Genomic DNA, 20,636 nt, shown 5'->3' on the forward strand with positions numbered 1-20,636 from the left:
GAGGCAGGGAAAAATACGACAGGAAAAGAAGAAAAAAAAAAAAAAAAGGTGGAGGGAGAAAAAAAATAGAAAAAGGATTCACACGAACACAGACGCGCTGAGACAGACTCGCACCTGCATCGTCCCCCTCCACACACACACACACACACACACACACACACACACACACACACACACACACACACACACACACACACACACACACACACACACACACCGAGAGCAGCAAGGACACTCCTATGAGTAATATCCTTTAACAAGCGCGGCTCGTCTGGCTCCAGCCTCTAACGTTACACGTTTGCACTGGAAATGCCAAATTGCCCTTGAGGCCGCAATGTCAAAATGGCGTTGAGGAAATGAACGCTTCAACCCGTTGGTTCTCTGTGCTTCTCTTAGACCTAGTCAAAGCGGAAACCCTAATGATCCGTCAACGTGACCTGCATTACCGTACATCCCATGCTTCCGCTTGCTGAGACAAAAACATAAACAGCCGCGTGCATCCATAACGCTTGTGCCAAGGCGATGATATTTATAAAATAAATTAATGAATAAAGTGAGAGGCATGAAAAGGAAAGCGGGCCAGACTAACAATCCAGTCATGTGGTTTGCGGAATCATAAAAAAACCAAACCTCCCCACTTGCGCACTTCCTTTAATCTTTCTCTCCTGCTCTTAATTTCCTTCCTGTCGTTTGTGCGTCTCGCCCTCTACCTCAATGTGCGCACATGACGAAGGGAAAGCCCTGGCTCTAATCAGAGCGCCCCCTCTGCCTTTCTCTCTCTGTCTGACTGCATCTTTCACTCCGACTCTCGGTTGTCTTTGACTTTGGGGAAAACAGCATTGATCCTACATTAGTCGAGAGTAAAACCGCCCAAATGCATCTCCTCCCCAGCCACACCTAGCCTCTGTTTGCACTAGCTTTCATCCGCATCTCTCTGAGAACCGCCAAGACAAATACAAAAAACTAAAAACAAAAAGCTTGGCATCACAAAGAGGGGGTCTTCAAAAAGGCCTCTTCTTCCCTGAAGCCTCTTAAGGAGGCTATCGGGTGGGTGGCACATCCTCTCTCTCTCTCCCTTACCGTAAGACGACCTCTCGCAGCCCCACTTCCTGTGGATCTCCGCTCTCTGCGCCGCCGCTGCCGCCGCCGCCTTGTCCTCAGGGCCGCCGGGTCGGGCCCTCCTCTCCCAGGGGCTGGGGGCCTGGCCCGACATGCGGGGATGGGGGTGGGGCTGGGGCCACGCCCGCTCCTGCTTGATGTCGGGCCGGTCGGGCGAGGCAGCGCCGAGGGCGTTGGGCTTGCTGAGCCTCAGCCCCTTCAGCTCGATGCACACCTTCAGCTTCCTCACGTCCTCGTCCTCTTCCTCCTCCTCCTCGTCGGGGGGGAAGGCCGGCCGGTGGTCGTCTGGGGGGACACAGGACCAGACGTTAGCCAGCGTGGAACACACTCACGCGCACTCGTTAGCTTGCGGCGGAGACACGACAGCATTTCTACCCCGGGGAGGATCTCTGCTCTCCCCACACACAACCTGAAATCTAGAGTCAGTAGACGATTTAGAAAGATGAGAAAGGGGGCAATAGTGGCTGCACATGGATGCAGACACACGTGTGCACATGAGAGGGGCCCTGAGAGAGGTTCAGAAACAGAAGGATGGGGGTTAGGAAAAACTGTTCACCCCCCTCAAAGTCACGGGGGACGGGGTTTCCACCCTGCGAGTGCCAGGAGAGCAATTGCTCATGCAAGGAAAAAGGGAAGAAAGAAAAAAAAACGGTACAAATAAAAAAATAAAACAGATGAAGGAAGAAAGAACAGAGATAAAAAGAGAAGAAAAGAGCCGCTTTGAAGAGGGCGAGCAAGCATAGCGGAGGAACGGCAGCTGTGTAACGGGGGGGGGGGGGGGTGGGGACCAAAAAAAATAAAAAAGAGCGAGAGAGCAAGAGCGACAGCGAGAGAGAGAGAGACTGTCCCTCGGCCGCTCTACTCTGTCTGTTGCACACGCTGCGCTTTAAGACAGGATTAAAGACTGCTCTCCTGTGGGCTGGCTGCCACACAGAGCGGGAGACGGGGCCGGCGGAGGGGGGGAGGGAGGGGGACCGGGGGTGGGAGAGGGGGACCGGAGGTGGGAGGGAGGGCGCGGGGGGAGGGCTGCGGCTGACATGCTTTAGGTTGGGATTGATTAGAAAAAGGAGAGCCGCGGCAGGAATGTGATGACGAAAAACTTTACCGGGAATGAGCGGCGGAACCAGGATTCAGTGAAATGGGAAAGGAGGGTGGGAGGAGGGGGGGCGGGGGGGCAGAGGGGAGTAGAGCCAGAGCAAAAGAGAGAGAGAGAGCAATAGAGAGAGAGCGCACGTGGATAGAGAGATAAAGAGAGGGGGGAAAACGCCTCCATTGAAAGGGGAGCCGGGTATTGAAAACACGGCGCTTGCGTTTCTCTCACCAGTACAAAGCTTGGCTCTCTTCTCTGGGTGGGACGTCCTGTCCCGCTCCCCCCGCGCCTCCCCCTCCGCCTCCTGCGGCCTCTGCTCCCCGGCCTCGGGGCAAAGGGGCCGCTTCCTGGCGGGCCCCACGCCGGGGGGAGCGCCCCGCTCCACGAGGTGCCCATTAGCCGGTGCCAAGGTGGGGGGCACGCCGTGTCCGATGTCGGCCTCCCGCGCACCTTTCCTGGCCCCGTCCGCCGGGCCCTGCCCTCCCAGCAGGGGTTCCCGGAGGGCCCCGCCGCAGCGCTGCAGGACCGGGACCCGGTTGTTGCCGTAGGCCGGCCGTACCCCTGCGGAGAAGGGGAGGGAGAGGGGGAGATGAAAGCAACAGAGTCAGACATGCAGAACGGCTGGCAGCCAAACACAGAGAGCTGGAGGGAGGAGAGGGAGGGGAGGGGGGAGGGAGCGAGTTAGACAGAAAAACAAGGGAAGTGGGGATAAGGGGGATGTGGGAGGGGGGGGGATACCAGTCAAACACCAGCCAGCTTTTATTCCCCTTTAAAGACAGGCCGTAAAAGTTTGATGGGGTAAAGACTTTTTAATCTGATGTGAGCCGAGCCAGGCCGCCAGGCCGCGGCCGCGCCAGACACTCCCGCTTCCCGGGGAGCGCGGGGGAGGGGAGAGATTAAACGTTGCGCACGTCACCGCCCCCCCCCCCCCACCCCCCCACCCCCCCCGGTGGCCCCCTGTCCTCCCCCAGTGGCCTGACCGCACCACGCCCTTCTCACACAGAGCGTGACTCGCCCCCCCCCCCCCGCCCCAACCCCACCCCCCCCTCTCTCTCTCTCTCTCTCTCCCTCTCTCCCACCCGCCCACCCACCCCTCTCCCTCCTCCCTCTTCTCTCTCGCTCTCTCCGTGCCATAATTAGGCTCACACGTCAGCCCCAGCCTCGGCCCAACACACAGCTGGGCTCCTCGCCAACATAAGTAACCCCCTCCCCCCTCCTTCCTTCTTTCCGTAGCGCTCTCCCATCCGCTCTTTCACTCGCTGACTCTCTCTCCCCTGCTCTCGGCTCCGCCGTACCGTCGGGGCCTCCCTCCCTCTCCTCCTCATCCACCTCTTTCCCCCTCTCCACTCCTCTTTTTCTTTCCCTCTACCCTGGTTTTTTCTCCTCCTCCCTCCATCTCTCACTCCCTCTTTATTTCTCATTCTCTCCCTGTTCCCCTCGCTGTCTCTCTCTCTCTCACTCTCCTTCCTTAGATACGAACAAAAGGCTTCTACAAAAACAAAACTCCCTCGCTCGCTCGCTGTGTACGCTTATCCGTGTGTGTGTGTGTGTGTGTGTGTGTGTGCGTGCGTGTGCGGAAGGGGGGGTGGGGGGCTAATGTGTTTTGAGTCCAACTTGCCTCAGCGTTTGCAGCAAGCGTGCACAAACCATTGTCTGTTTCTATGTCCTTTACTGTGTGCTCACTTGTGTGTGTATGTGCTTGTGAGTGTGCTTTAGTGTGTGCGGCCGTGTGCTCGTGTTCGTGTGTGCTCTTGTGTGTGTGTTCTTGTGTATGTGTGTGTGCTCGTGTGTGTGTGCTCGTGTGTGTGTGTGTGTGTTTGTGTGTGTGTGTGTGCTCGTGTGTGTTCGTGTGTGTGTGTGTGTGTGTGTCTCACCCTCCCTCTCCGCCTGCCTGGCGGTGAGCTGGCCGTGTTCCAGCATTTGCTCTCGCTGGCAGTCTGCCAATTCGCGTCCCGCACCCGGCGCAGACACACACACACCGCCGCCCTCCTTCTCCTTCAGCTCCAGCTCCGAGAACCGCATCATCGCCCGCTGCGCACGCACGCACACATGCACATACATAGACACGCACACAGACACGCACACCCGCAAAGACGCAAAGAACACAGACACACACACAAGACAGCCATGAAAACCACTCACCGTCTGCCCGCATTGCGTGCACACACATACACCTCTCTAAACCTCAATCTGGCCTCAACTGCTACTGAAGCAAACTTTCCATCAAAGAAATATGGCAATAACACAAACAAGTTAACAAAATACATATATAAGAAGATATAGATATATACACAAACACACACACTCCACAAACACACACATGTAGGACAAAGAGGTAGACAGATAAACGACAAGCATGGCATCCAGACATGGGTTAGACTAGTGCAGCCACTGTGAGTCCATGCGCTCTGGGGGCTAGCCCTGGCATCTCCCTTCCTGAAACATGAACATGGCTAGGAAACATATACAGCTAAGCCCTGAGGCAGAGAGGGAGAGGGGGTAAGGGGGGAGGGGGGAGGGCGAGGAGGAGGGAGAAGGAGGGATACGGGGAAAGAGAAATAAGACAGCGAGAGGGGAAAGAGGGAAGGAGGAAAAGTTGGTAGAGTGCGCAGAAATACATAGAAGTAGAGAAAGCCTGTCAGAGGGGTAGATACGTGATAAGAAATGTAAAGAACTGACCTCCCAGTTAGCAGCAGGTTGACTTATATTACTCTCCTCTTGTGATATGACTTCCATCTAAGCAATTAGAACGGGGGTCTCAATATATATCTGTCCATCATGTCATGTTTGTTTTTGATTTATAATTATTATATTTTTTGCATGAATTGTATGTTCATTGGCTTTTCTGCACAAGGCATCTTTACAGAGTTAACAACAGGAAGCCAAACAATCCCACGAAGCAACACACAATCAAATCAAATGATTCAACAGGTCAATTATTAACACAACATCAAAGCTATCAAATGACTTTAACATTCCCCAATTGCTTAAGTTGAAAATGTTGAAAAATTAGCTTGAAATTTTTTTTGCTGATTTTTGACTCGTGATTGATAGTAATTGTGTTTCAGTATCAGTCTCATTTGTTGTTTGGCGAGAATCACCCGGATCCAATTACTTCATGGCCATAATTAAAAGCGTCTGATAGCTTTGTGTTACAGCTTTGCAGTGGCAAGCATGACAGACAAAACCACAAGTTTTCAGGGCTGCGTTCACAACATAGACAGACATATGCAACTTATTATCAAACTGCCTCCGTGCCAGTGTCAGTAAACTGGCATACAGCTTTTAGTGTGTGTGAGCACTCAACATGCCTTGGTGTTGAGTGGAGGATCTATAGCTTGTGTCTGCCTGTTTGTGTGTGTCTCTGCGTGTGTGTTCTTCAGGGATGCGGGTTCAGGGGTCTACGGGGCCAAGGGACTTTGACCTTGGAGATCGACCAGCCAGTAGAGGACAGGTGCAGGCTTTCAGAGGGGAGGGTCTTAGCGGGCCCAGCAGAAGGTTGGGCCGACTGTTGGTTAGGCATAGCCATGGGCCGTGTAAACTATGAGGCGGTTGGTGTTAGCATAGCCCGTTAACCAACTGTAACTGTCGAGCAGCCACCTCCAACGCCCACTTTAGGACCGAGCCGCTCGAGCACGGACACTCTGCAAATAAATGCAGGCACACGGAAACGACCTTTACGCCGACTGCTCCCTAATCAGCATACAGAAACGGCAGCCTTTGTTAACCTCTGAACTGCCCTCCAACAAACTGGCTAGCCGGGTAAAGGGCTCCGAAAGCCCCCGTGCTAACTCGGAGCGGCAATGTCAAACGAAGGGGGTGGCGGTCACGCCGGTAGCCATGGCAATAGCGCGACAGAGGCCGTGTTCCTCTAATGCCACGTTAGCCACGAATACACAACGTATTTGGGGGGTTCTGTCATATAATTATTTAGTGTGGGGGGGGGGGAAGAACATGCAGATTTTTTGCATCTGGTGTGCAGTCTTCCGTGTGTGGTTGAATTGTGTGTAGAATATATTCTATGGTCTGACACAGACTCAATTCTCATCAGATAAGCCGTGCTGCCTGAAAATCACCACTCCCTCCCCTGAGCCCAATATAGCCCCATGTGTTAATGGCCTCACCTGCAGGGCTCTCTGCTCCCGGCTCAGCTTGCTGGAGTCTGCATATAGCTCTGTGGTGACACATTTGAAGCGGTCGCCCACATAGCCCGTGGAGTTTGCAATCCTCTTGGCCAGGCTGGACCTCCGTGAGCCCCTGGACGAATGGTCGTCGTCGTCGTCGTCGTCGTCATCCTCATCGCACTCCCCGTTAGAGTCCTCCGGGTCCACGATGCCGTCTTCCCTCTCAGCCCTTCTGCCGCGCAGGATTTCTCGCTCGGCCTCCATTTCCAGGTCACTGCACGTCTGAGGCGCGTAAGCGGGGCCTCGTCGCTCTCCTTTGCACTTCCCGCGCTCGCCCGACGTCCGGGCGCAGCTCAGCGTGCTCTGGTCCTGGTCCCCGAGGTCCGGGCTGGGACTCCGTGCCGGGGAGCACTGGGGCGAGCTTGACGTCCCGCTGGCACAGCCGGCGACCGGGGCCAGCCTCATGTGCCCAAAGGCGGTGTCTGAGCGCCGGTCGTGGTGGGGTGCCTTCAGGTTGGGGGTAAGGCCGGTCGGGAAGGCGAGAGGAGGAGAAGGGAGACGGGGATGTTTTGGCTCGTATTCAGACTTCGTCTGGTTTTGGTTGTCACATTCATTTTGGTTGACTTTTGCGCCTGGAACCAAAGGCGGCAGCTTGTGCACTTTAGGGGTAGACTCTGCGTCCGTGTCGGAGTGAACAAGGTCAATGCAGACGATTCTCTCCCTCGACGATGCAGAAGAGGACGGCGGGTTTGCGTGGCTCGCGCCCGGCTCCCCCGCTCCCTTTTCCAGTATCCTTTGGCTCCCTTCACACCTAGCCATGGCTCCGGCCCGGTCCCGGTTACCTCCACATTCATCCGCCTGACTCCTGGGCTTGTCTATTCCCCTGGGCTTTAGGCTCACATCCCCCCTTTCCTGGAGCTTAGCTTCGGTGTGGGTCTGCATCAGGGGGTGGGACATCTCCTGGGAGTTAAAGGTGAGGTACTCTCCCCCAGATGGAGCGGCCAGGTTGTGGTATGGTAAGGGGTGCTTGGCCGCCAAGTGGGTTGGGTAAAGGCTGTTGCTGCCCAATAACACTGGGTGAGGGTAAACAGGGCCTTTGGCCCCCAGGGGAAGGGAGTGGAGGGCCATTCCATCGGGGACAGAGTATTGCAGGTATCTATTGGCGTAGGCCAAGCTGTGGTTCAAGTAGGCGTCGCTCTGAGAGAGGTAAAGGTGACCGTTCTCCAAACACTGCCTTTTGTATGAAGTTACATCGGGAGCCGTCTCCCCTCTCTTAGAGGACTGGGAGGACTTGTCTCCCCCCTCTCGGTGATGGTGATGTTCTGATGGGTTGGGGCTGTGTTTGGGCCAGTCCCCGTTGGGCCTCGGGGAAACAGGCCTGGATGGGATGAGAGATGAGCTAGGGTGTTGGGCGGAGGGCATGGTGTGGTTGGGCTCTCCTATCCGTGGACAGGAGGAGCTGCGCTGCTGAGGCAGCACCTTCTCAAGGCCCTTGTGTTTGATGACCGACGGGGAGGAGCTTTTGGCTTGGACTGAGCCTGGGTCCTGGCTGGGGTTGGGCCTCGGGGAAGAGGGTAAACCCGGCATGTGCTGAGCATGGGATGGGGACGGGTTGGGCACCACCCAGGAGGAGTGTAAAGTGCTGATTATCTCGGGCCTCTCAGAGACCTTGGAGGAAGTGCTGCTGCCCACCGGGTGGGGATGCAAAGGAGGAGACAGGGAAAGGGTCTCCTTTAAGAGCTCACGGCTGGGGGGCAGCCCGTAGCGGGCCCCTGGAGTCAAAGCGTCCATCTTTACAGGGTAGCCGTTAGGGGGCAGGCCAAACTCAAGCATCCTTCCAGAGAGGTCCAGGGGCTTCTCCGCCGGGTCTTTGGTTGCAGAGGACTGATGAGCAGCCCGGTCGAAACTGGGTTTGGAAGGGGACCTGCTCGCTCTCCTCTCGCCGCGCTCGGCTCTTTGCTCCGACGGGCCGTCCCTGGGCCGGGGCTTATGGGGACTGGGTCGGGCCGGAGAGGGCTGCTCTGGTGCCATGCCGTTGACAGAGTACGGATGGGGAATGGACTGGGAGGATAATAAAGAGGTGGAAGAGGTGGGCGGCTGACCCATTCTAGCCACCGGTCTTTGTAAGTCCACAGAGCCGTCGGACAGAGCTTGGGGAGGGTGGGGGATGCGAGAAGAGGCACGAGGAGAAGAGTCGATGGAGCTACTGCCGTTGTTTCCACCGTTGTTGTTGTTGTTGCCGCTGCCAGAGCTACTACCGTTACCACCGTTACCGCCAGCGTTACTACTGCCAAGGCTTTTGCGGGAAGGGGGTCTGTTTGTTTTGCCGCTCCTGTTTGGAGATCTGTCTCTGTCAGGGTTGGCCTGGTGATGCTGGGTGTGGGACGAGGGCTGGTGGAGCTGCTGTCCGAACGGCGAGCCCACGCTAAGCCCCTTGTCCTGGCAGTGCACCATGGAGGTGGGGGCCACCGTCACCGCGGGAATCCTCATCGGAGGAGCCACCATGGGCGAGGAGATGGGAGAGGGCGGATAGGGCGGCATGTAGTACAGCCGCTCGGCAGCGGAGGCGGCGGCCTGGTTCACACTGCCCCCCTGGGCGGCACACAGCGAGGGGTAGGCCAGGTGCTGGGGGAGGTAGGGGTTGGACTGGCTAAGCAGGGAGGCTTTGTACATGCTCAGGGCGGCATATTTGGAGGAGTCCATATAGGGATACATGTTGGCCTCGGGGTAGGGGCTGAGCCAGGGCAGACGGAGGTAGCTACCGCCGGCGCCAGCCAGGCTCAGCTCTGATGCCCTCTTGTCCCCCGGCCCACCCGCTCTACATTCCAGGCCCAGGCCTTCCGCTCCGGTCCCCTGCACCATCACAGGCTTGTGGAGGCCCATTGGAGCGCCCTTGTACAGGCCTAGGTAGCCGTTGGTCGGCTTGCGGCTGTCCATGGAGCCGTCAGGCTTGTAGATGAGCTCCGGGAGGCCGTCCCGGCCGTAACCCAGGGGCAGGGACGTCCCCTCCCGGCCCTTCTCGGCCGGCAGGGCCCGGATCCCGGGGTAGACCACCCCACCGTGCAGACGGAGGCTGTCCCGCATTAGAGTGCCTCGGTCGAGCCCGATAGGCGTAAGCCTCGCATCTACCTGCAGGTGAAAGGGGTTTCAAAAGAAAAGACGGTTTCACCAAGTCTGCATTAATGGCTGCTACTGATTTAAAAGCCCCTTAAAACTGGGTTTCCCTCGTACTGAATTCAAACTTTAAAAGGGTGTACCTCTGAAATTCACTAGGCGTTTACATCGTTGCACCACCCAGCCAGACAACACCCAAGTTAAAACGGATTGCGTTGGTTATGCATTTGATTGTACATAAGTGAGCAGAGTGCACATGTGCATGAGGATAATTGTCACACGCGTGTCACACAGCGTAAACAGAGCCGATAAGGAGCAGCAGGACTTGCCATGTTTTGTGTGATGTGGTTCCCTTGTCTCAGTTCCAGGTTGGTCTGCGTCTCAGCATCGACATCACGAACAGATGTTGCCCTATGGGGACATGCAAACTGTTACTAGTAAGCATCGAGGCGCACAGAAACACACACACACACACACACACGCACACACACACACGCACACACACACACAACTCTGTTGAAAAACACCCTCTTGGATTTTTCCAGAAGGTTGTCTATAAAAGGCTTTTAGCACAAACCTTACATCTGGAAAGGACACACAAAGTGTTGTGTAACGAACAATACAAATATATATAGACTCCGATGGTCTAACTGTGTAGAAACACACGAGAAAGTGGTGTAGGAAAGCAAAGAGAGGGAAGATAGGACCTGGCTTAACCGAGTGGGATGGAAAACAATCGCACCGCGCTAACCGCATGCATCAACAACGATCCTCTAGCGCGCTCACACCAACACACACACACACACACACACACACACACACACACACACACACACACACACACACACACACACACACACACACACACACACACACACACACACACACACACACACACACACACACACACAGAAAACCACCCAGTCTCCAAGATGAAAGCAGCCCCCCCCCACCCCACACACTTTCCTCTATTCCGCTGACAGCAACAACCCCCCTGCTCTGCCTCCCCCGGCTGCCCCCCCCCTCCCCCAATGGGGGGGGGGGCAGACCAGCATGGTGGGGCCCCTTCCATTCAGCCGGGTTCCCCCGCTCACTGGTCCCCCGTGCCCCGCCTGACCTGCCCTCTGCGCCGGGCGGGCCGGGGGAGAGCACACATCAGAGGCGGCCGCGGCGGACCCCCTCCTCCCCGCCCCCCCACCCCCGCCGCCACGGTGCCACGGATCAACAAACAGACACCGCAACCGAGCACTTCAAACGCGCCAACGCAGACACGCACACCGACGGTAGACGCACACAAGATGCAAAGAGCGGGGAAAGAGCCCCGAGACATTTCACGAGGCCACATGCATTTAGTGGGATGGTGAGAATCACGACACACCGGGATCTAATATAGCAGCGGTGTGGAGCTTCGTATAGTTAAGTAGGTGGCCATTTGTACTTTTGTCTAAATAAAACAAAAGCAATGATTTCAACAAAGGATGGCTTTGATATAGCAAGAGACTTGAGCTGTGTATCTTGGTGAAATGTCCTGCATGGATTCAGAGTCCTGAAAATAATGTTTGTATGGGGAATGTAGAAAATGGTTTGAGACATGGCCATCAAGCACAAAGTAATTATTATATTTTAGTTGACCAGGTTCTGTACGAGTGTGAACATTTAACTAAATGTAAGAATGGTGTCAAATATAGGCTATAATAATGTACTTTCTTTCAAATAAAACTGAGAAGAATTGGGACACCCCTAAATTCACCCCAATAATCCAATCCAGGAATCTACACTTCTGTCGTTAAATCTCCATCTGCGCCGCTCATCCCCTACATCCTGGTCCATCCCGGGGATAAACCATTTACCCCTGCGTAACCAACCAATGGATGTCACACAAAGTCATGGCTAACAGAGCGTGGCTGAGAGAAGACAGCCCTGCCGCAGGAAGCCATGGGAGGATAAGGTGGGCGAGACGCGGCGCCGAAAAAAGGTCCCTAATATAGTAAAAGCGACGGCTGGCCGTGCAGCGCACGGAAAACTCGGCTGCCTGATCCTCACACAAAAACATTGAAAGAAAAGCCAGCCCCGAGCCTCCCTGCCGCCACTGGCACGCCACTTTTATTACCCTGACCTCGGGCCTATTAATCACTCCGCGCAGCGGAGCGCACCCCCCTCGGCCCCCCACCTCTCTCGCTCCTCATCTCCTCACACGCACACCCCGCCTCCCCCACCTCCCCCGGGCACAGCCGGCTTCTGACATCTGCGTCTGACGGGCGCTGAAACACTCAGCGCTCGCATGTTTAGGCAGGCAGCGCAACAACAGAAAAAGGGAAAATCCAGTCCTGCGTTCGCTACATCGCATGCGTGACACACAGGAAACAATACCTTAACGTGTGGACAATGGCCGCGTTCCCGGCCCCTTTTCACTTCAGTAGAAGGGCTGCCATTTTATTAAGACTCAAAAAAAACACACGCTTACGGCTTTCCTGACACGGTGGGGACTGGGAGAAAAAAGAAAATGACATGTTCTCGTTAAGAGTCCCTGCGTACAGGAACAGCAGGTATAGAGATGGAATCCTAGACTGGTAGCCCCGCCCATTCTGAGTACAAGGGTCTGGAGAAGAGCAAGACATTTCGTTCTGCCTCCGATATGTTTTTGCGGGAACCAATCACCAAGCCGTCTTTTCCCCTTTGCGCTATATATGCTGGTTTAACACAATAACGACAGGGAAGCGAGGGCAAGCAGCCAATAGCGTACAGAGTCAGTTGAACTAGGCCCGTTGATCACGCCTTTTGTGCTGAAGAAAATGGCAGCAGCTTCCCCAGACCAACGTGCAATCTACGATTGAGCTTGGTCTGGCAATAGCCAGACTAATGGTATCCCGCACAAACAGATTTGCAGATAAATGGCACGCTAGCGTTGCAGCCTATGGCAGGCCGTGTCTCCACGATAGCGACCCCATGCAATGCTGACAGAGTCCAGGCAGAGGGCTACCAGCGCACTGGGACGCGTCGTTAAGTGGAATGAATAGTCTAGTAAACGCGAGCTGCCGGACCATACATCAACGGCAGCCTTCCAGGCTCTGCATGCATCAACAGCAGCTACGCCGGCAGCGCAACTGCCTAGCTGTGTGTACACAAGTGCACACAAAAAGACTTCAGTAACAAGGGTCTGAGTGAGCATTACCAAAACTGCACCAGAAGCCGGACCCTACACTGAAGTTAGTGGGAACATTTAACATTAGATAACCAACATTAAAACGTCCACAATAAAAGGTAAATGTAATTGAAAAAAGGTCTGCAGAGGTCAAAAGGCCAACTTCACAGCAGAAGATGTTTTCCCTCAACGACGCCGACAAAAGAAAATATGAATGACCTGGTTCCATTAATTTGGAAAATGTACATTATGAAAGCAGTAAGTTGGGCCACCATTTTCACGTTCAGTACGTAGGCCTCAATGGCGACCACCAAATCCATGACATATCGTAGAGAGGGCCACATGTCGTTTGGAGAGCGAGGATGACAGAGCTACGGGAGGGAAGGCAAACACACGGTGACGCCTATAACCCTGGTGCTAAGAATAGTTTGTGCAACAAACAAGTCCCGACGGGCATCCAATCCATCACAACGGCCGGTAAAGCGAGCCGGCAGGCGGTGGGAGAGGGAGAGGAGGGAGAGGAGAGGGGAGGGTGGGGGGGGTTGAGCAGACAAAGCTGCGTTTATAAGACGGACCGCTGGAGCGTGGCCCGATCCGCACCATTAAACTGAAAACCACCGGGCGTTTTTGGACCAGCTAGCCCGGTGTCCGCTCGCTCTCTGGGCGAGTGTGTGGGACGACACTAAGGCGTTGAACAACGCCAGCCAGATGAAGAGGGGGCCGGCGGCCTGAGTACGAGCGCTCCCTCCGCCAGTCAGATGCTGTTTTGACGGCGACTCTGGCGACGCGGAGGTGAACTTTCTTTGACCCGTGATACGTGGCGGCATAGACGCCAGCGAGGAGGATCGTTTCCTCTCCACCGGATCTCCCCCTCGTCGGCCTCTCTCCTGGCGTCTGTGCACCGTAGTGTTAACATGTGTCAGAGCCATGCAGCGGAGGGGAAGGACCGAGCGCGAGGACGGGAAACACTAAATATCCTCATCAGACACAAAAGTGGTTGCTTAACCCATTTTGCTGCAGGCCCGATCAGCAGGGGGGGAGGAGGGGGGTGTGGGTCTGTGGGACCAGGAAGTCGGGGCTGTGGGACTCTGGGACCGGGAAGTCGGGGCTGTGTTAGAGCGGGACAGAAGTGGAGGCGCCGTCTTGCTCTTTGTCCTTGGCGCTCATCCAAGCCCTCTGAAGCGCAGAGCGCAGATCGACTCTAAAAAAAAATGCAGTGTGACGCAGGATAATCTCCGCAGCGACGGGCGGTGGGGGGAGGGAAGAGGGCGTGGGTGGGGATAAACACAGATTAAATGCACACACCAGCGCACTGTATGTGTGGTTCCACCACCGCGCGAGAGTGTGTCCAAAGCGAAAGGAATGCGACGCATACCGCCAGCGAACAAAGCATAAATCAGGGAGAGCGGCCGTTTCTCTGCGCTACTCGCAGACTTTCGCCGAGACCATCGCCATAATACGCTGCTACAGGGAGATTTAGGTTATTCACCACTACTCCTGGGTGTATTGGGTGGGGGCAAAGGAGGCAAGAGAAGCTCTGTCGTTAGTCTGGGTGTGTGTGTGTGGGGGGGGAGGGAGGTAGAACGAATGACACGAGAAGCCCAGAAAGAGCCGATGGCGGCTGCTCAGCTGTCACGCTGTTAGCTAGCGAGCTGTAAACAAGGCCCCGCGTCCTGCCCAAGCGCTACACAGCCGCATGCAGGTCGGCGCACGGGACAGTCCCCCCCCCGGCATCACAGCCGCTAACAACGAGGACATTGTGAGTCCCCGTGCTGTCACTGGAGAACGGGCGACTGCTGCTGAACCGGGCCTATTCATGGTGCGCCAAATGAGGACTAAATGGCCCTTTATGTCTCCAAAGGGGTCGATTGTAACAAGGAAGCGCATGCGAATCGCCTCGCGATCGTCAGAGCTCCCTTGGTTTTCGTTACAGAAGATGTTTTTGGGGGGGGTTCAGGAAAGTGATAGAAAAAATTGGGACTGGAAACCCCATGCCGATTGCAATCAGTGACGTTGTTCTATAGCACGACTTAATTAGGCCACATCTGAGGGACAAAACCAATAAAAAATATCTTCTGAGAGATTCCGAACGGCAGGGGCATTCAATAATAAATACCAAAAAAATGGCGCAACCCGCCTATCACCCGCGCTCGGCGGCACGGCGTCATGTCTGTGGGGTTTCGTCAGACACGGCCCTGAGGCGGCCGCATCCAAACACGACCGGAGACGCGGGATCAAGACGGGGCCTGCCGAGAGCATAAGGGGCAGGGCGGTGACGCTTCTCCAGAATGTAAATCGTCTTTCGGTCGGCGCTGCCAAGGTCAGCAAATCAAAAACCTTTCTTGGAGATTTCACAAAAACAAAAACACCAAAGTAGAAACGTGGTTTCTGAACCGCCACGCCGGTCTCTATTTCAAATCCATTGTATTTACCAGAGCATGGCTTTTTATATTTTGGCAGTTTATTCGATCGGACTCTTTTGGGCCGGGGATACTCTGGTGTTCTTTGGGTCCCCGGCCGTATCAACGGCTCCCGTCACATGACGGTGCCGCGCGGGCGCTACACGCTGGCCGGGGCGGTGACATGTCTCTCTGCGGGGAAGTGATCCGTGCGCGCCAAACCTCAGCGGGACAAAAAGCTTTGTGGAGCGGAGAGAGAAAGCCTCTCCCGTTTCAGCGGCGGGTCCCCGGGGGCCGGGACGGAGCGCAGCTTCAATCAAACCGTGACGTCTCCTCCGGGAGCCGTGCAGCGTGCGGAAACCCAATCTCTCCGCGGCGCTCCGCCGGCCCCGTTCTTTTGTTCACGTGCACCACCTCCTCCTCCTCCTCGTCTGAGGAGCGAGCGAGGGAGAGTGAGCGAGAGCGCGGGGCCAAGGCTGAGAGGCCGTCTTTCGGCCCCATCAAGGACAGACGTGGTAGAGGGGATGTTTGTTCTAGGGCCCCAATGGTCACGCCCGTTTGGTCAACAGATCTGCGGGCTTTGAAAGTGTGGCGGACGGCCAAATCAAAAGATTGTGGATTAAATTTACGTGTCTGAGCATATGGTTCGACTGGCCGGGCCTATTGATTGCGGGAGGCTGGAGATCGGCAGAGCATTGGTTAATGGGTTTAAAATGGGAGGCGGCGTGATTGTCCCAATAAACACAGATTACATCTCCTGGTCACCCCCCCATGCAGGGCCTCAGAGATGCACTGAATGTCACAAATAAAAGATCCATCACACAGCATAACAAACGCCCCAGGCCCTGGGTTTAGGTTTCTTTAAAGCACTGTTGGCCACCCATTTAAAATTCACAGGGACCACGAGAAATACAATCCCCTCTAAGTGATGGTTTCAACACCACCCGTGTGCTATGGTGATGCTCTTTGAGCGGAGTGTAAACATCTGGGAAACACATCAGCCCTAAATTGACCTCTTAATGACGGGCAGAAAATGATGCGCGAAACAGTCAGTGGAAAGACTATAAATAACCTCGGCCCACAGAAATTACCGTGGGTTTAGGTCTTCCGTTATGTTTATGTTAGTGGTGACATTAACGTCACCACTGACATAATCACCACTGAATTATTTTTAAAACAAGTCAAAATATATTGTTCGTCGTGGACTGAAAAGACGTAATTGCAGCTGAGTGACAAAATCAATCATTAAACAGAGGCTGTATAGTATAAAGGATGCATCCCTCTAATTAACAATTAGTCAAATGTTAACATCGCCTAAGAGATCAATATACAACTAACGAATATCACGAGAAGAAAAATCGATAGACCTCTTATCTTTGAAACAGTTTGGAGAATCTGCCTAACTTACATTTAAGGTCAGTATAGAAAATAGCCTCTTATGACCCGCAGAGACGTGGCCATTATAATTAAATCATCGCAGTGGGCCTTTGCTTCCCAGTCCAAAATGCGTGACGCCTGTGTTATGGTAGGGAAATGCCCATTTGGCGTCATCGTTCCGTCTCCAGCCAGTTCCCTCGCTAGGCTAGTCAATGATCTGGAACCAGCCAATATGAGTGCCATCGATCCTCCCATGACCGAGTCTCCTAATGAGCGCTCGGGTGGCTACGGGACAGACGGCCGCACAGGGCGCGCGGGAGAAACGGGACCGCGGTTACGATACTGCCTCGAAGCAAACAACTATTGGAGTGCGCACGGCCACTTGTGCCGGGAGAATCCTATTAGGCAACAAAAAATTACTGGCACTTAAATTGAAGCTGTAGGCCACGGTCAAATGGGAGGACCCCGGCCAATCAAGGGAGCGGTGAGTTGGCTGGTGGCACGGCGGCCGTTTCTCATCAAAGCGAGTGCAGTACGTCCCGTCGGGAACAGCGGATCTCCACGGAGTCTCTCTCCCACACACACACACACACACACACACACACACACACACACACACACACACACACACACACACACACACACACACACACACACACACACACACACACACACACACACACACACACACACACACACACACACACACGGCTCGGCATCTGGGACCGAGACTCATCAACGACTGCTCCGTCCAAACAAAGCCCCACCCACTCACACACAAACACCACTGCGCGCGTGTACAAACACACGGACCACGCACACACAGACGGGGAGAAGGGGGTGTCCTACAACTGAACTAAAAAACGCGTAAACGGAGCAGTCCGTCTGCTTCCCCTTGGCAGGGCGAGGCTGTATTCCGTAACCTTGTTTAGCGCAGACGCTCGTTTTCACACAAACGCACACACACGCACACGCACACACACACACGCACACACACGCACACACACTTTGTGGTCCACTAATCTGCTAGAGGTGGTTCACCTTGTTCACAGGCGCGGGGCCGTCCAGTTGACAGCAGAATAATAAAAGCCAAGCTCAGGGCCGAATCATTAAAGCGACGTTATTTATCAACCACATGCCACTGCCCCGCCGAAAAGCACAAAGACCACCCTATGCGCTATTCTTAGAAGTGGCCGTTTTCCTCTCCCGTGTCTCCTCACACGAAACCGCTCTGGCATTGAGATTCAATTCTACGTTGGATTGTTTGTTGGGAGGTTTCATCGCCTGAAAACGTATATTACCATGTGAAGGGTGATAATACATTAAAGATTCTAGAGGAAAAAACACCATACGCCTATTACATACAAGCGTTCGTGTGTGCGGCATACATTACAATCCCACAAAAGCTTCAAAGATCGGTCACCACAGTTCATGTCTCGGGGTGGGTCGTCACGTCTCTTCCTCACCTGGTTAATTGCTGTTATCTCCAGCCGTCGTGGTCGTGCCCCAACTCACGCCTTTTTCCTGTTTGGCCAAGTTAACTGGGAGAGCAGCGATCCGCGCGGACGTAAGACCAGGACGCCCAGTGACGGACCCAGAAGACCAGTAAAAAGTGCCAAACAGGTTATCCTCTGGCACCGATAAGAAAAACGAGGCGTACAAAGAGTTCCTCTCTCTCCGTTATTTCCAGGCAACTCCCCGCCTCACATTTCCGCTGGACTTTAATTGTGAATGTCACTTAGTTTTCCATGAAACGCGCAGGTCAGTAGGCTAAGAAGCTCTCGCGTCAGAGGGGGGAAACATGGAAATTACTGATATGGTTCAAAAAGGAAAAAGCCCAACGTTATTGTCCGGTAGTTTGGGCGACGACGTGTGTCGTGCGGCTGAGCCCGAGGATACAGGTGGAGACTGGGGTCCGCCGACTCAAAAATTAATTCAGCCTGCCCGTACCTCGCAGCAGCGCCATGTTGGGTTTCATCGGAGCATGCCGTTTCAAAAAGCCTCCGCTTCTCCACTTCTCACCCCACGTCTTCTCCGAGATAGCGGTGGCCGGCCCGGTGGGTCTAATAGGATATTCCGTCGGTCTTTGTGTTCGTGTTTTCTAAAGAAAGACGCGGCGACGTAGCTCCGGTGCGTATCAAGGGCGCGCGGAGCTCACACAGGACTGCTGCACTGAATCGACGAATGCCGCGAGCCGAACGATTCGCTCGCTCTACTCCCACTCGCGCAGACTCTACCCAGAAGGCTAGTCGGGAGACCGCAATTACCATAAAGCCTCCAGCGCGCAGCACGAGCACACACGCGCGCGCGTACACGCACTCTCAGCGTACACTAACAAGAATAGATTGTGAAAGAGTGAGTGAGAGAGAATGGAAGAAAGAAAGAATGAAAATGACTAAATAGTTGAAGATGTAGACCTTTAGAAGCGCGTGACTACAAGCCTACTAAATGCTGAGGAGATGTTGCCTATTGGAAACCAGCCTACACGATATAATTTATCGTGCTTGCGATCAAAGAGATTTCGGCAGGATAACGACGATACTTTCAACTAGCAGTCATTCAACTGGAAATGTGTGGTCATTGCTTAGGTGGTTTCCCCCCCCCCCCCCCCCCCTTATATCACTGGGTGAGTGTTAATACAAGTGCAGAATTATAACTGTTGTGTGGAGTGTCCCCAGAAGGGTTGGGTGTGTTTAATTATCCTTTATATCCCAGTCATTATCCCTTATATGTTATTCCTTAATACACTTTTCTTCTTCTAACTTTGTGTCGTAATTGGGGGATCAGGTATAATTATAGTGCTATGTCACGTCTTATCAAAACCTATTATTAATACAACTGTCAAATAAGTTGTAGGCTAACGCAGATTTTGGTGATGGTGATTTCCCTCAGATGTTATAAACAACGGTTAGCCTAAAGATAGGTTCAAACGGAGCCGCCTGTTTTTTAGACAGAGAGAGAGAGAGAGAGAGAGAGAGAGAGAGAGAGAGAGAGAGAGAGAGAGAAGGGGAGAGATGCAGCTCAAGGCTGCATGGACACATCTGCTAGGGCTCCCATGTCAAGTGAAAAAGGAGGAGATTATGGATATCAAGCCTGAGGTGTGTGTCTGGTGTGTGTTTCCAGGAGAGAGAAAGAAAAGTTCAAAAATAGAGAAAGATTGGGAGAGAGAGATAGAGAAATTCAGAGATAGAGAGATAAGGGGACAGAGAGGGGTATACTCAGCCGAGAGACCAAAAGATGGACAGACGGAGAGAGAGACGGATCCAACAGTGGAGAACAGAGGGAGATGGCTTGCAACGGCCTGGTTGGTTAGTGTACAGCTGCTGGAAGTAGGAGTTTCACCACACTAACACACACACACACACACACATACACACGCACACACGCACACACACACACACACACACACACACACACACACACACACACACACACAAATAAACACACACACACACCACGCTCCATTTGTTGATAGATTTGCATACACGTTATACAGAGCGCTTGATGTTCATCTCTGTGTTTCTCACAGATTCCGATACAGAGTGGAAAAGTGCATCTTTCATAAGTTTGGCAAACTCAAACCAACCTGGGTACACACACACAATCTCTCCCACACACACACACACACACACACACACACACACACACACACACACACACACACACACACACTCCCCCAGTGTGCGAGGAAGGGGTCAGAGAGAGAGACATGCAGCGGCGAATTAGGTTCCTCTCTGCTCAGACACCACGAGGGTTTAATGGCTTCCACCACTGGGAAATGAAGAATAGAGGGGGAGAGGAGGGCGTCTTCCGTTCCGCTCCTCCTCCTCCTCTTCCCCTGTCTCCTCCAAAGAAACCACGTACACCAGGGAATCTGAAATGCTGTAACCATGGCGGCCAATCTCAAACGTTCATTTTTGTATTTTTCACACAACTTTTATTGATGGTCTGATATGGAGGAGGAGCCGAATGGTGAAGACACCACTTCCTGCACGGAAGCCCCTCCCCCGTCCCTCGCCCTCCTCGCGGAGTCAGCGCTTCTCCCCGAGACTGACAGGCTCACTCATAGTCATGGTCTAGCCCCCCCCCCTCTCACAGACATACACACACACAAACACACACACCACACACAGACACACAAACACACAGGTGTGTGGGGGGGGGGGGGGGGACACTGGGGGCAGTCCCTGTGGCCAAGTGGCCATGTGACAAACACACACACCGTGCAGCACAGTGCCAGCAGCAGCAGACACACACGGCATTTATGAGCA

The 20,636-nt window shown here is 54.1% G+C and overlaps 1 protein-coding gene across 3 annotated transcripts in view; it reads right to left on the bottom strand.

Moving 5' to 3' along the window:
• bcor (BCL6 corepressor) overlaps nucleotides 1-18,591 on the bottom strand; it is a 32,090-nt gene extending 13,499 nt beyond the window's left edge. The window contains exons 1-7 of one of the 3 annotated variants that reach the window (XM_030343482.1): nucleotides 17,832-18,591; nucleotides 9,777-9,858; nucleotides 6,334-9,462; nucleotides 4,889-4,945; nucleotides 4,084-4,240; nucleotides 2,441-2,770; nucleotides 1,081-1,404 (exon numbers count right to left, since the gene is read on the bottom strand). In XM_030343482.1, the coding sequence (XP_030199342.1) occupies nucleotides 1,081-1,404; nucleotides 2,441-2,770; nucleotides 4,084-4,240; nucleotides 4,889-4,945; nucleotides 6,334-9,462; nucleotides 9,777-9,779 (4,000 nt within the window). In that variant the 5' untranslated portion in view covers nucleotides 9,780-9,858; nucleotides 17,832-18,591. Of the gene's footprint in view, nucleotides 1-1,080; nucleotides 1,405-2,440; nucleotides 2,771-4,083; nucleotides 4,241-4,888; nucleotides 4,946-6,333; nucleotides 9,463-9,776; nucleotides 9,876-17,831 lie in introns of all 3 variants that reach the window. The other 2 variants (XM_030343483.1, XM_030343484.1) reach the window with 2 other exon arrangements.
• Between the last annotated feature and the right edge of the window lie 2,045 nt (nucleotides 18,592-20,636).

Source organism: Gadus morhua, chromosome 20 (genome assembly GCF_902167405.1).
Source record: "Gadus morhua chromosome 20, gadMor3.0, whole genome shotgun sequence".
Lineage (NCBI taxonomy): Eukaryota > Metazoa > Chordata > Actinopteri > Gadiformes > Gadidae > Gadus > Gadus morhua.